Source organism: Colletotrichum graminicola (genome assembly GCF_000149035.1).
Source record: "Colletotrichum graminicola M1.001 genomic scaffold supercont1.10, whole genome shotgun sequence".
Taxonomy (NCBI): Eukaryota; Fungi; Ascomycota; class Sordariomycetes; order Glomerellales; family Glomerellaceae; genus Colletotrichum; species Colletotrichum graminicola.
Window position 1 is genome coordinate 304624 of NW_007361014.1, and position 14860 is coordinate 319483.

The following is a 14860-nucleotide window of genomic DNA, read 5'->3' on the forward strand; positions in this document are numbered from 1 at the left end:
AGCCTTCTGGGGGCCACGAGGCCCCACGTTCGTATCCTGCAAGGTACCCGGCCCTCCAACTTGACTGGCAGCAAGTACGGTCGTCGGTACCTAACTCGCGTGAGGCTCTCTCACACAAATGAGCGGTCGCATTCTGCATTGCGACTGGTCACTGGAGGAACAATGTGCCACAAGAGAATCAATAAAAGCGGGGCGTTATTGGGAGGAGGGGGGAGGAGTGGGAAAAGGAGAGACGAGACAGAGAGAGAGATAGCATTGAGAAAGACGAACCGGAAGAAAGGGTGGGGTGAGTAATATGGGATTACGAGTCCAGACGCAACGTTGAGAGCCAAGCGGTCAGTCAACCCCCCGCGGCGATGAACCGTTTTGGGCGACGCCGTTCGTGGTTAGGTATCCGTAGGTTATTAAAATCTCCCTCAGAGATGACGGTAACCGCATACATTCATTTATTCGCCCGATGTCGTATCCGCGTCCCGTTCGAGCCGCGCCACAGGAAATCCACATCCGTTCCTATTATATTCTTTGCCTTCCTCTTCATCTTCCCCCGTCTGTCCGTTCGGGCCTCCCGTCCATGTCATCCTCGTCCTGCCCAATGTCACCTTATCTCGAACAGCGGCTTTCGTGTTTAGAATCATACCTCGCCGGATTCCGAAAAGCGTGTCATGCCGAGTCCTAATTATGGATCGGGCATACTGCACAATGACTAACCGGATGGGTCGGGTTTGTTTTACCACAACCAACCTAATCTGTAAGTAGGCAGGCAGTATGTGTAGGGATGCCTTGTCTCTGGTCATGTGTCCTGTGCTCTCAGGGGATCCCGACCAACCATGACCGCGACCGCGGCTTTACCTGTATGTAGTGCGCCGCGCATCCCATCTGTCAAGAATCCTCCGATTCTCGTTGCGTGTCAGCAGGACAAAGGCCATTCTGCCGAGTAGGTACTTATCACCGCCATGTATCCGCAGAGCCCTTACTTAATTGATTCTACGGATATGAATGCTATGTAATTATATTGCTGGGAACCTGAAACAAGCCTGCGCTGGGGAAGGCAGTCGGCCACCCCCTGCTCGTTTTGCCTCATCCCTCCTACCCCCTTAGAATGCGGTGTGCCCGCCGCGGCTAACTACATATTATGTAGAGAGAGATAGGGAAAGAGAGAGAGAAAGAGAGTGCCGGTAAACTGACTGTAGGTTTCTACACCGTACCTAACCTAGGAAGGTACGATGACCGGTAATGTAATTAATGAGCGTGTTTAGAAGGTGCTCCCCAGACAAGGCCAGTTGCCAGATGCACGCACGAGGGGGTTAGCGTTCGAGGAAAGGGGGTAGGTATTATACGTCTTTGCGAGGCAAGAACGAATGCCCGAGGGGGCGGATCCACCCCGTCGTCTCGGCTCGCAGTGTACCTTCATTTTCTACCCAACGACCGGCCCTCTTGCAGTTTTCTGCATCGTTGCCTGCTTCGTCGAATCGCCCGCGCCCCCCTTCCTCCTTCCTCGATCGGATCCGTGGATGCTTCTGGACCCTTTGCCCTACATCTGTCGCAGGTGAACTCGCCTGCTCCTTGCGCAATTCAATTCAATTCAATCCGAGCGAGAGGGCCTCCATGATTGATCCTCGACACGGCACATTTTGCCTAAACCCTAAATAGCGTGCGAGAACTGCAAATCACCGCAAATCTGGGCATCAAGCCTTTCCCCCCGCGACCAGCAGACGGGCACGCGACAGCGGCAGCCGTCTTACTGTATTGTATCACCTTCTCACCGATCCTCCTTTTGTCTGCCTGTCCTGCGTTGCGTTGCGTTGCGCCGCGTCTGGACACATAATAGTAACGTCTCTCTATCCGTTATACGTCACCCACATAGCTAGGTATAGCCTATTGATGCACTATGCCATGCAATCAACCCTGGCTCCCTGCTTGATGCTCGTCGACCCCCAGGCTTAACCTGGTATATCCCAGACAGGTCCACCAGGGGGCTTCTCGAAAAGCCACAGTCTGTGCTTACTTGCTTCCTTCCCTGCGACCACCCACACCGCCGACAGGGGTCTTGCTTTTTCGCTCACTGACCCTGAGACCAGTCCTTGCTACTGCTCGACTCCCCCAAATCCACCTCAAGTCCCGACACCCTCTTTCTCAACTTCGAGACGCGAGTCGCAACATCTCTCCTCCAAGCGACTCATCCTCAGACCAGCCTATCCTGTCTTGTTTCTATCCGTCACTCTTCAGAGCCCGTGTTTCCCGACATCTGTGCTTCTCGTCAAAACACGCTCCAGCACTGCATCCTTGACAGCAACCAAGATCCCGGGACTCGTGCGACTTTGCACCACAGAGAAAAGGACCTCCAAGCATCGCTTGGTCACACGCTTCACCCTTTGCCCTCGCTCTCGACCCTCACGCTCACGCCTGCGTCTGGGTCTTCGCCTGCAACCTGCAACAGGGGGTTTCCAACTATCCACGACCCCGTCACATCGCAATCCACAGAGTTTCCAATCCTGGACCTGGGAAACGCCCCGATCGTGCGCCCTATCACTCTTAAGCTTCCAGCAACAACGTCAGCTCGCCTCACCCTTTCTGGAAGTAGTCAAGAACCGCTTCGTCCCCGCTGCAACTCAGCGCACCTACATCTATCTCCCGCTCTTCCCGTCTTTGGTCCGCACCTTGCTTGCGCCCACGGAATCCTATTTGATGCGGCCTCAGATGCGCCTGGAAACACCGAAAACTTGCTTTTAGCGGACACTTAGGAGAGCTTTGGGAGTCTCAGCAAAAGATCCGAACGAGTCCGAGTCAAAATGGCTCTCCCACGAGAGTCGACATTGATGCCGACCATCAAATGCTCGTCATGTGGCCGGCAGGTGGAAATCTCCATGATGGGCGAGCACATCTGCAGCGGCCCGGGTGAAGAGCGTATGTTGGCCCACGGCCAGACTGTATGAAGAGAATGATGAAAACTAACACGCGCGACACAGCATCACCGCCGCCAGCTCGCCCAGACAGCATAGGCTCATCATACGAACAACCATCCCGTCGTGACAACAATAGCAACAATAACAAGTATGGGCGCATGCCGCCTCCGACGCTGGATACCAGTGCCGCAAGTACGTTGGCGATCCTTAGGACCCTTCGCGTCCTCGGCTAACACAGTACTAGATCTTCGATTTTCACGGCAAGGCCAGCTCACACCAATAAGCACATCAACCGGCTCAATAAGCATTTCGCCCAAAACTCCCAACAGTCAGGCCGCTGGCCGGTCAGATGACTACTTTCAACCACAGATCGCAAATGATTACAACTCGAACCAGCAATCTCGACGTCCTGGGGGTTATGGAGGATTCGACGATGGGGAAGATTTCGCGTCGGACCAGATGTACCCGAATGAGCAAAAGAAGCAGGCACCGAGTCTCCTTCAACGTATGAACACGATCGCACCCGGACCTTTCGAGATAGGCAAGAGGCCTGGAGCGCGTGCGGCTGCGAAGAATGCTTTTGGCCCCTCTCGACAGAACTCGTTGACGCCCGAGGACAATGTCATGAATGACCGACCACTAACATCAGCATCCAACAACTCGTTCATGTCTTCCGCGAGCAGTAACGGCGGCGGCATTGCGCCGCCAAGACAGCCGAGGAAGAACGGCTACGGAGGGTTCGGCCCCCCAGGAACGATGCCGGATGAATTCGAGCCCGACACATATGTCAGTCGAGCCGGCACCTTCCCCCGCCCCAGCGAGCCCGTTGAGGTGCCATCGAGGGCCCCTTCCGCGCCCGGCCTTCGTCCGGACAGGTTGATGGGGGAGCCCATGGGGCGTGGTGAGCACGAGAGAAAGGCATCGATGGGCCCAGACACATCAAGACCACCGCCTCCAAGAAGGAGTCTTCTACGCCCGAACACGGCCGGAAGGGATGGAGCGCCGCCCGTCGATTTGTCCAACGAGTTTGGTAACTCGAACCCGTATCACACGCCCTCAGCTTCAACGTCATCTGGGGCCTCCTTGTTTAGCCACGGCCGCCAGGCCAGCTCTCAAAGCAGCTCACAGTCCAGCCCAGGAAACCCGCGCCCGCGCCGCAAACCGTCCGACGTGAGCAGTTTTGACAACTTGATGAACGACATCGAGTCGTCGATGGCTGCAATGCAGCTCCCGACAGATGCCAATCCGCCGCCGCCGCCGCCGCCGCCGCCTCCGTCAAAATCCCCGACAGATTTGTATCCCACTCGGCGTGCACCGCCCCCTGCGGATCTCCGAAACGACCCTGCGATTCAAGGCGCTCGACAGCGTGCGAGATCGCCATTGGCGACGCCAGATTACAACTACAATCCCCGTGAACCGATGGACCGTCGCAACCAGCATCAGCGCCAGCCCAGTGATGCGCCGAGCGTTTCATCCCCACCCCGCAACCGCCCCTCCCGAGGGAACTGCAAGTCTTGCGGTGATGCCATCAAGGGCAAGAGCATCTCTTCCGCCGATGGCCGTCTGACTGGACGTTACCACAAGGCCTGTTTTGTGTGCACGACCTGCCGTGAACCCTTTTCCTCGGCCGAGTTTTACGTCCATAACGACAGACCTTACTGTGAACTTCACTACCACAAGCTCAACGGCAGCCTGTGCGGTACCTGCGGACGCGGCATCGAGGGTCAGTACTTGGAAGACGAGGATCGCGTCAAGTACCACGTCGGCTGTTTCCGCTGCGGCGACTGCGGCATGTCCCTCTCGAACGGCTACTTCGAGGTGAGCGGCAAGGCGTACTGCGAACGGGACGCCTGGCGCCGCATGCAGCCACCACCACGGATGGCCAACGGCGACCAGCGCGGCCGCGCACCTGGCGGCCTCGGTCTTCCGGGAGGCCCCGGACAGGCCGGCCGCCGCCCCAGCAATGGCCAGTCCGGCATGAGACCACCCATCGGCCTGCCCCGCGGGCAGAGAATGCCTCCTGGCGCCGGCCTTGCTCCGCCAATGCCTCGCATGAACAAGCGCATGACGAGACTCGGCATGATGTAAGCCGCCCGTAGGCATCAAGCCTGAGAGGGCAGACAAATCACTACATATTCGTTTCGCCATATGTGCACCACCATTTGTGTTGCATTTAATATTCTACGACGAATCTCACGACAACGACATAGCTGCGCCACCACCCCACCACACAGTCTTATTTTTTCTTCTTCTTCTGCTATCTAGAGTTTTATATACCCAGTCCCATTGGACTCTGTTGATACCTGCATGAGATGACGCTTATGGCTCGTCTTCGTTATGAGCGTTGGTTGAGGGAAATGCCCTGGGACAGGGCGGCATACCCTGCATCGGACTTTTTGGTCCTATGCCAGACGAGGTGGGGAGGAGATTTTGCAGGCAACAGGGCGCACAAGGGTGCTCCAGACGGAAATGCCGGTGAGAGTTATGAGACGGCAGTCCATAGCAACAAACCTAATAACAAGAAATACTTGAAGCTAATTGTTTGCCAACCGGATGTGACGTGACGTGTCGTGAGCTGTTGCGTCGACGCAGCCACGTGGCTTCGAGGGGCTGTAAGAGCCCAGGCGGAAAATGAGTCCAACAGTTTTGGGTCTTGGGAAACTACGTATAAGCCCAGCCAACGCCCCCTTCCTCCTGGTATGTGTGACTATTGTCTTGCTTGGTGGCGCCGGAAGAAAAACGGGGGAGTCTGTTGCACGCGAACGGCCGGGACGGGAGGGTGCAGCGCTGCGCGCCTCGCTCGGTTCGGCCTCAAGAGGGGCAGGCTGCTAGCCCGGCGGAGAGTTGTTCACGAGGAAATAGGAGGGAAACGGCACGGGAGGGGCCGGTTTTTTCTCTTTTTTTTTTCTTTTTTCTTTTTCTTTCTCCTTTTTCTTCACGTTATTTGGTTTTCTGTCCGGAGCACGCGGCCCCCCTCCCGACAGGTGCGGGCAGTGCCGAACATTGTTCTTCCTTTCAGCCGATGCATGTTGTCCGGTGGCATTGTGTACGGTGTCACGGTGTTATGTGCTTTACGTGCCATGGCGGGAAACCGCTTTTCAGTAGCGAGCGAACAGCAAGGGGTGGAGGGAGAGCGTGAGAGAGAAGGAGAGACCGAGAGACAAGAGACAGAGAGGGAGGGAGACAGAGAGAGAGGGAGAAAGCTCTGGGCTCGACCAAGAAGTTGTGAGGGCAAGAGGGTCTTCCAAATCACCAACGTCCGGGACGCACGTGTGGTTCCCTTTTTTGGTGTCTCGGACGGGGGTGGTGGGCACAGGTCATAACGGCTGGTTTCGTCCGCCGTCGTGGTTTGATGGAATTGGCAATCGCTTCGTCTCGACAGTTTGGGATGAGGGGGGGGGGGGGGGAGAGAGAGAGAGAGAGGACGTGGGATGAAATATGGCATAGTAAAGGCGTGGTGTGGTGGCCCGGGGTTCGTCTGTCAGCGGGTTTTGGGTGTGGGTGGGTGGTTGGAAATAGAAACCCAATGAGATGTTTGGACGGATCGGCGGGCTCGTGAGACGGCGAAGTAAGGCAGAGAGGGATGAATGTCATATGCGCCGTGCCGTATGACGGGGGTGGGAGGGGCTCATGGAACACTTTCTCTCGGTAGTTTCATAGGCAGATCCGATTTCGAGGGAGGGTGGAAGGGGAGAGGGATACGATGGCTTCTTTCGCCTCTATCGACAAGACATGCAGCTGGCGGGCGGGTTTGCGCATCGCATGTTTTTCTTCCTCGTTTTTTTTGTTTTTTTTTGTCTATCACCCTCCCTTTCCCCGGGCCGATCATGGGAAATGACGGTGTCTCGCAGTTTGGGGCGGGCGGGCGCGTGACAAGAGACGGGAGGAGGCGGCGGGACATTGTCTCGGTTCCATCGAGAAGCCGCAGAGAAGCGGCGGCGGCGGCGGCGAGATAAGAATGGACATGTTTGAGAACTGTCTTCGGCGATCCACGGGCAGTCTGTCGTCTGCTGTGGACGCGCAAAGCGAGTTCGGCGTAACGGCGGGAGTCTGTGAGGATGACTAAACATTCTTCTATAGTATCCTCCCTCACCACCTTCTTGATTGACTCCTTGGATCGGGACTTGCCATTCTGGGACCTCTCCGATTTAGAGAGTGCCCGTGAAGATCTTTAGCTTGCTGGCTTCGCCATGTGAATAGGCAGGTTGTATGTACATGCCTACCCACTATGTAAGACAAGTTGGCGGTTGGCCCCGCCTCGGCACCCCTTACATATAATATATGTGTAGGCTGCGTATGTCAGGCAGTGGTCCATCATTACATATTCCGGCCGGTCCAGGCGCAGTGTAGATAACCCGTCGCTGCCTCGTCGACCTCTCGAAACGGCCAAGACAAGTCGCGCGGAATGCACGAAAAGGGGCAGTCGTCGTTGTATACTATTACCTATGCTCGTGTCACGTGTAAAGTGCCTTCACCTCATGTTAAGGGGGTAATTAGTTCAAGGAACAGCCCGGGTTTCTCCCAAGTTAGTAACGAGAGGTACCGTCGGAGCCAAGCTTATGTGTCTCGGTACTAGAAGAGACAACCGAGCTGGTTTTGGCTTGGCTTCTGGATCGACAGGGGAGGCAGGGAAAGGGGATGTACCCAAAATGCCACCCCTTGACTCCACAATCTGCTCACGCGTGTATCTAAGACGGCGTTGAAAATGGCTGTTTGGGACATCAACCCAACGGGACCCTATGTTTTTTTTATTTTTTTCTATTTCTTTCTCAATTCAAAAGTAGAGGTGGGAAACGGCCGGATTCTGGCAAGCAGTTTCCTTTGATGACATGAGTTCATGAGGCCAAACGGCGCGGGAGCTACGAACTGCTTAGAGTTGGTTGCACCACCAAACACCGCGCCGCCACAAGCGCGCTGGTTCCGTGGGCTATCTTGGAAATGTCTCGGGATTAGTGTCTCTTCATGTAACTAGTAGTGATCTACACACAGCCGGGCTTGTCAGCTAAAAGTGTAACTCGGTATTTGGTTGGCCGGTGCCACTCGGCTGTGTATGTTTTCCATCTGCAGGTATCCGTGGGGCCTCCCCCCTTGAAGAGACTTGCGGACATATACTGTACACCTGCCCTTACTACCCAGTTTAACGCACCAATATCTTGCCTGCGAGCGAATGGAATGGCGCGCTGGACCGGTTCTTGTTGGGATTGAAAGCCGTATAGACACGGAGCAGGAGAGCAACGTACCCTGCGGCCAGTGGCGTCCTGCCCGTCCCGTCCCTGAGCACCAAGGCAGCGACGGGATTGGTGATTGGTGGTAGTCCCTTCCCTATTTTCAAACTTCCTTGCTTGACCCCTTCCAACAGCCTCTCGCGTGCGTGTGGCGTGTGGCCCTCCCCCGTACGCTCCTGTCCCTCCTGCCAGCGCGCCCAGAGCTCAACCTCCATCCTCGTCTTCTATCCTCCTCTCGGCGTCTCCATCTGCGTCGTCATCGTCACCGCAGACCTTTCCCTCCTTTTCATTCCAACCCCTTCTTTTCTTCCATCTGCAAACCTGCGCATTCGTTGTAACCAGCGGCGTTTCTGGTTCTCTGTTCGCTTTGTCGACGTTCTCGTGGTTCCGCTTCGCACCTCGTCTCGAATATTGCCGACGCCGCGCCTTCTCCCCACGCTATCTTGCTTGACCACGTCCCCCCCCCCTCCCCCCCAATCACATCTGCATCAAAGCTCAAACCCACATCCCGGAAAAAAAAAAAGCCACCCAGGCCTTCTTTGATAGGAGCCGTGTGCTCATCTTTAATACCGAGTCTTATCCAATCTCGCCAAGCCCCTGGTACCTGCAGTTTAGGCCAGGTCTGTCGATCAGCTCCACGAGAATCGCGAAGACCAACGCACCGTCATCCTCGACAAGATTTCTGCGCATCGAGTTCGTCATTCTTTTGATCGTGTGTGCGTGTGTTTCCGCCGCCGCAGCATGCCTCTATAGCGCCGAGGCATACATTCCGATTCGCTCACCCAATCACTTGCCTGACGAGTGAATAGACGACGACGACCTGTCTCAAGCCGCCTGTTAATCAAACCGGTTCTCCCGCCGCTGCCGCCGCCGCCGCCGCGCTGGCAATGATGACCATGCTCAAGCAACAGTCATACAGAGGCTTCATCGCCCCGAGGGCCCGTCCCAAGACGCTGCTCTTCTTTGCCATCGCCATCATCTCCGTTTACTTCCTCGCGACCCGCGGCGCTCCCACTGGATACCACGTCGTCCCCTGGAACCACGAAGGCACCGTCCCCGCCCCCGATAAGGCTGCCGCGCCCCCTGAACCGCCCAAGTCGGAGGAAGAAAGGAAAGAGGAGGAGGAGAGGCAGAAGCAGGAGAGAGAGAGACACGAACAGGACCTGCGAGACGAGTTTGCGCGCGAGTACGAGGCCGCCAAGCAGTACGTATTGCCTTATTTATCCCCTATACGTCAACCAGAGCCAAAGACTGACTTGATACACTCTTACAGGCTACCCGGCAGCGATGCAATCTACGGTAACACGCTCAACACCTTGAAGGACAGGGACAACAGGACCGCCGAGCATGCTGCCAACCTCCGAGAGTCTGGCACGCAAGAGGAGGCGTATACGAACCAGCGCCCTGTCTACTTCAACCCCTATCCCAACTACAACAGCGCCGAGTGGAACAAGACGCATCGCGCCCCCTACGTGCCATGCATCGGTGCCACTGGCGAGGCCGTCGAGGATCTGCTGGTTTTTAAGGGTCACCCCGCCAACTTCCCTAACCCGGGCTTTGGGGGCTTTGACATCCTCAACATGGACGGCAACATCTGCTACGAACGCGAGACCAGACTTGGCCCCTACGGTCTTCTGCCTCAGCTCAGCAAGGCTGGTCTCCGCGTCGATTGGGACAATATCAACTGGGGAGATCTCCAGGAGAAGTGCATCGAAAAGAACGCCGCCAGGTTTGACAAGGGCAAGCCCAACGAATACATAAAGACCGCTTATCCCGACATCGCAGAAAAGTATGGCAACGAGGTCAAAGAGGCCGGAAAGAAAACCGAGAAGCGCGGTCTCGGCAAGTTCGGGGGCGGCTCGAAGGCTGCCACGGCGACGGGACCCGACGCCCGTACCGCCGTCCTCTTGCGAACCTACACCGGCAAGAAGTACACTGAGAACGACAAGCAGGTCATTCGCTCCCTCATCTCCGAGCTTTCCCTCCGATCCGGCGGTGAGTACCAGGTCTTCCTGCTGCTCCACGTCCGCGACCAGGCTCTTGACATCTGGAACGACGAGGCCACCTACCAGTACGTGCTCAACGAGCACGTTCCCCTGGAGTTCCACGGCATCACTAAGCTGTGGAACGACCAGGCTGTGTGGAACGTCTACACTGCTCTGACGGACGATAACGAGAAGAGCGTGCACTCTGCTCAGTGGCTGTCGGTGCAGAAGTTCAGCCAGGACCACCCCGAGTTCGACTTCATCTGGAACTGGGAGATGGACGCCAGAATCATTGGCCACAACTATGATTTCTTGCAGCGGCTTGCCGATTTCGCCAAGAAACAGCCTCGCAGAGGCCTGTGGGAGCGTAACGAGCGCTACTACATCCCCGAATTCCACGGTGACTACGACACCGACTTCCGCAAGGACGTCGAGCGGCGCACCCGCGGCAACCAGGTTTGGGGCCCGCCCAAGCTGCCCTTCATCAACCCCGTCGGCCCCAAGCCTCCTGTTGAGAACCCCGAAAAGGACCCGTACAAGTGGGGAGTCGGCGAGGATGCGGACATGATCACCGTCGGCCCGATTTTCAACCCGATCAACAGCAGCTGGATTATCTCTGACCACATCTGGGGCTACAGAGACGAACAGTTCCCCGACCCCGCCAAGACCCTTCCTCGCCGCACCACCATTGTCACCCAGTCTCGCGTCTCCAAGCGCCTCTTGGACATCATGCACGTGGAGAACCTCCGCGGCAACCACATCGCGTCAGAAATGACCCCCCAGACCGTTGCTCTTCTCCACGGATTCAAGACCGTCTTTGCGCCTCACCCTACCTGGTTCGACCGTCCCTGGAACGGCACCTTCCTGGCCAAGTGGTTCAACCCTGGACCCCGCGGCGAAAGTGGTGGTGAGGGCAGCCCTATGGGGTGGGGAAGGGAGCGGAGATATCAGGGCATGACCTGGTACTACCGCGCCGAGCCTCCACCAAGACTGTACAACAACTGGATGGGTTATGTCGACACCAAGGTTGGAGGCAAGAACTGGGAGAAAGCGCATGGTCGTCCTTGCTTGCCGCCCATGATCCTCCACCCCATCAAAGAGGTGAAGCCGACGGAGCCTGGCTTCGCGACCCAGTTTGAACTGTTTTACGGCTAAACGCACTCACGCAGTATGATGGTGTATGATGTACGAACAGGACTTGCTTCAAACCGGGGGCTCGTGGGCTCGCTCGTGAGATATTGGCTGTGTGGGGAACAAAACATTGGCAGTTGAAGCAACGGGATACGAAGCACTTGAGCCGGACCGAGGGAGATATCCCGATGACCGAGAACTTGGTTCTTCGACGCCAGGCTTGCCGCTACGAAGAGACGAGCTTCAAGTGGGCGCGAAACAACCTTTGGTCCATTCTGTCTATACATATTCGGGTTTCGAGGCTAGATGGGGAAACCGGCACAATGTCGCCGTCGGAGCGAGGCGTTCTCTCTTTTGCTGCTTTTTTATCCACCTATGGAACACAACCTTCTATGACCTTTCAGGTGTTGCACGTCAAAACACATACTACATTTGTCCCTCTTATTGTTCTATTATAAACATACACATATCTTCTTTGTAGCTTGTTCGGCTTTTGGCACGTCATAGCGAACAGACCTTGGGTACTCCAATCAGAACATCCCAAAACTGTTCTTGGACCGGCTGGCTCTTGGATCTGATCGGTATAAAGAAAGGGGAGTTTGAAAGACCGGATTGGCGGGATAGAAATACACACGCCTGCCTGAGGTGGTGTCGGGCAGCATAGATTCGTCTTTTTGTGTATAGAGGCGGGAAAACATAGCAATCCAAGTTGTCGTCGGTTCAAGCGCCTATCATCCCATGTACCGTTGGTGACCAATGGTGATGATGCGCCGCCGCTGCAGTCCTCGGCGGAGGATTGCTGCATGGCCCGAAGGAACGGGCAATTAGAGTCCGTAAATGGGCGCGCACTCTCTGGCACAGTGCCAGAGAGGGTGTTTTCCCTTTTGCAACGTCATTATCCACACCCAATATAACTAACCTTCATGCAGAACTAATCCATTCTCTCCCCATCAATCGGAAGTGCTATTCTCGCATATAATCTCTTGATCAAGTCTCTGTTCAAAAGGTTAGGGTTATCGCTACGCACCCCTGTAGCCCCCCTTGTGGATTGCTACAGTTAATGATCTTTGATGCTTGAAGGACATGTACCACGTCAACTCAGGTCGAAGTCGCACAAACATCCGCTCCGGGGGACGTCAACATCTTCTGTCTTGGAAACCCGTCCTGAGCCGGCGAACGGCAAGGCATGTGCAGAGAGCCAATCAGCGGGACATTACACCACGGCCAAGAGACAAGCACTGAAGAAAAAGAAGAAGAAGAAGAAGGTGGGGAATCCACCACCCTCATCACCATCCGTTGCGTGGCGCAGTCGGGAGGGCGCTAGATAAGCCGGGCTGGGTGCGACCATAAAGCCCGGAAATCTCACGCCATTCCACAGCACGGAGAAAAACGCATGTCCAACGAGAGAAAGTCATCATCACGAACTAGCACGCACTCACCCGGCTTTTCCAACCCTTTTACCTAAACCAGGAAGCCCTTTCGTTCCAACGCCTCCCACCCTCCGTCGACCGCAATGGCTTCGCAGGAGGCAGACGGGCGGAGCGCATCTCCTCTCCCCCCCGACGACCCGGCAGGGTTCCTCGACGACCCACGCTTCCACCAGACCTTCACCCTGCCCGCCGGCCCCGACCGGCCGAACCCGTTCCAGGTGACGTACTGCGACTACGGCTACCGGGACCCGGAAAATCCGGAGCGCGAGCATGTCCTGCTGATCTGCGGGCCTCTCATGGGCAGGTAAGCCTCCCTCTCCTGCGTGCTCCCCACCTCGCCCCCACCCCCCCTCCGATTCCTCCGACCGGGGCCGGATGTCTGACAGCCGTGCCCAGCCGCTTTCTCCACGTCGTCAAGGACGCCCTCGCCAAGCAACACCACGTACGGGTCATCAACCCGGACAGGCCGGGGTTCGGCGGGACGACGCCCGTCCCCGCGGCAGACCGCGTCCGCATCTGGCTCGAGATTGTGCCAGCCCTCCTGCACCACCTCGGCGTCCGCCATGTCTCGATCGTCGCGCATAGCGGCGGCACCATTTACGCGCTCAACATCCTGCTGCACCAGCGCCACCTCCTCTCCCCCACGCACCCGTACATTGCGCTCGCGGCGCCCTGGGTCCACCCGTCGCACTCGGGCGTCGCGACCATGCGGGCCGCCGCGGCGCTGCCCGACGCCGTGCTGGGTCGGTTCCACACGCTCACCGGCTTCTTCCAGCGGAACGTCGCACCTGTGACCGCGTTCAGCGGTGTCGGCATCCGCGCCGTCAGCGATTTGCTACCGTCGATATGGGGAGCAAACCCCGCCCCGGCGGCGGCCACCGCGGCGTCGGGGGTTGACTCGCGCTTGGCGGCGTTCGAGCAGGCCATCTGGAAGCGCGTCATCGACAAGGTGTTTGCGGGGAGCGTGCAGGGCCTCAGCGAGGAAGCCGTCCTGCTGCTGAAGCGGGCGGAGCACCCCGGGTACTGGGGCTCGTGGGAGGACCACGACCAACTCGTCACGCTGCTGGCCGAGAAGGAGGCGGAGTTGGGCGCCGGCGGCCCGCCGGCGGACGGCGCGAGGTTGAAGGTCGACGTGTACTTTGCGGAGGAGGACCACATGATCGGGACCAGGGAGGGGCCCAGGTGGTTCGAGGACTGCTGGCGGGCCGAGCGACGCGGCGACCGCATCGACTTTTCGAGCTGCGTCGTCTCCGGGGCCGACCACGACACCATTGTAGACTTGGAGTTCGACGTGTTTGAGAGGATCTTCCGCCAGGTGGGTTGGATGGACGAGAGCGGCGGCGGCCCGCCTTCGTCCGATGCGGGACCGGATCCCAAGGGAGGAGGAGAGGCTCCGGTTGCTTGAAGTGAGTCATCCGCAAGCCTAATAGCGGGTGCCGGTGTCCGCCTCAGTTCTTGGGAGGGATCATTTATCAGTGTCTGTCACGGGGGGGCAGGCTGGGCATTCTCGGGATACTTTCTGGTGCTTGTCATCAATGGTTTCTGGCAACCCTCGCGGAGAAAATCAACCAGCCGCCGGATGGGAACCATTATTCGCCCACGACCGGGCCAAGCTTTGGTCTTAGAAGAGAAGATTCACTCAATACGTCCACCCCCTCCCCTCCTTCCCAGCCCCATAAAGTGCTGCCATTCTCGTGAGCCTCATACTCCAAGCCTTTTAGCCCGTCTGCGAGATGAGACTGGACGGAACTGTGGATATATCAGACGATACAGAGTTCACGACAACGGGCCAGAACACAAGCTTTTTTTCCTTTTTTTTTTTTCAAAATACATAGTATATATAGGTAAAACTCTAATGGCCGCTCCGGCTTTCTGGATTGGCCTGCCCGTGCTCTTTCGCTGGCACGTGGGGGGGGGGGGGGGGGGGGGGGGGGGCCCCCCCCAAAAAAAAAAATTTTGAAAAAAAATAATAATATGAATGTCGACGTACAGCAGGTTTTTTAAATGTGACTGTTAAATGTTTGCGGTATTGTACAACCGCGACGGCGATGACATCGGTCAGAGTTTGTGCTTCATCCTTCGATCACAGCCCGAGCTAATGTTTAGACTAGCATCCGAGAGAGAAGATCAAGTATGTTGCAGTGCCGCCCCCAATAAATGATTAATACGTCCCGATTAATCACTTT

General features: G+C 56.8%; 3 protein-coding genes across 3 annotated transcripts; all 3 read left to right on the top strand.

The window, feature by feature from the left end:
• Positions 1-2789: 2789 nt before the first annotated feature.
• GLRG_03379 (LIM domain-containing protein) lies at positions 2790-4991 on the top strand (the record flags this gene model as incomplete). The annotated part of the gene is made up of 3 exons (XM_008094064.1): positions 2790-2904; positions 2967-3095; positions 3148-4991. The coding sequence occupies 3 exons, from the start codon at positions 2790-2792 to the stop codon at positions 4989-4991; spliced, it is 2088 nt and encodes a 695-aa protein (XP_008092255.1).
• A 4024-nt stretch (positions 4992-9015) lies between these two features.
• On the top strand, positions 9016-11268 carry GLRG_03380 (uncharacterized protein; the record flags this gene model as incomplete). The annotated part of the gene is made up of 2 exons (XM_008094065.1): positions 9016-9332; positions 9402-11268. 2 exons carry the CDS (start codon positions 9016-9018, stop codon positions 11266-11268), a joined length of 2184 nt encoding a protein of 727 aa, XP_008092256.1.
• Positions 11269-12757: 1489 nt separating this feature from the next.
• On the top strand, positions 12758-14079 carry GLRG_03381 (uncharacterized protein; the record flags this gene model as incomplete). The annotated part of the gene is made up of 2 exons (XM_008094066.1): positions 12758-12978; positions 13071-14079. The coding sequence occupies 2 exons, from the start codon at positions 12758-12760 to the stop codon at positions 14077-14079; spliced, it is 1230 nt and encodes a 409-aa protein (XP_008092257.1).
• Positions 14080-14860: the final 781 nt, after the last annotated feature.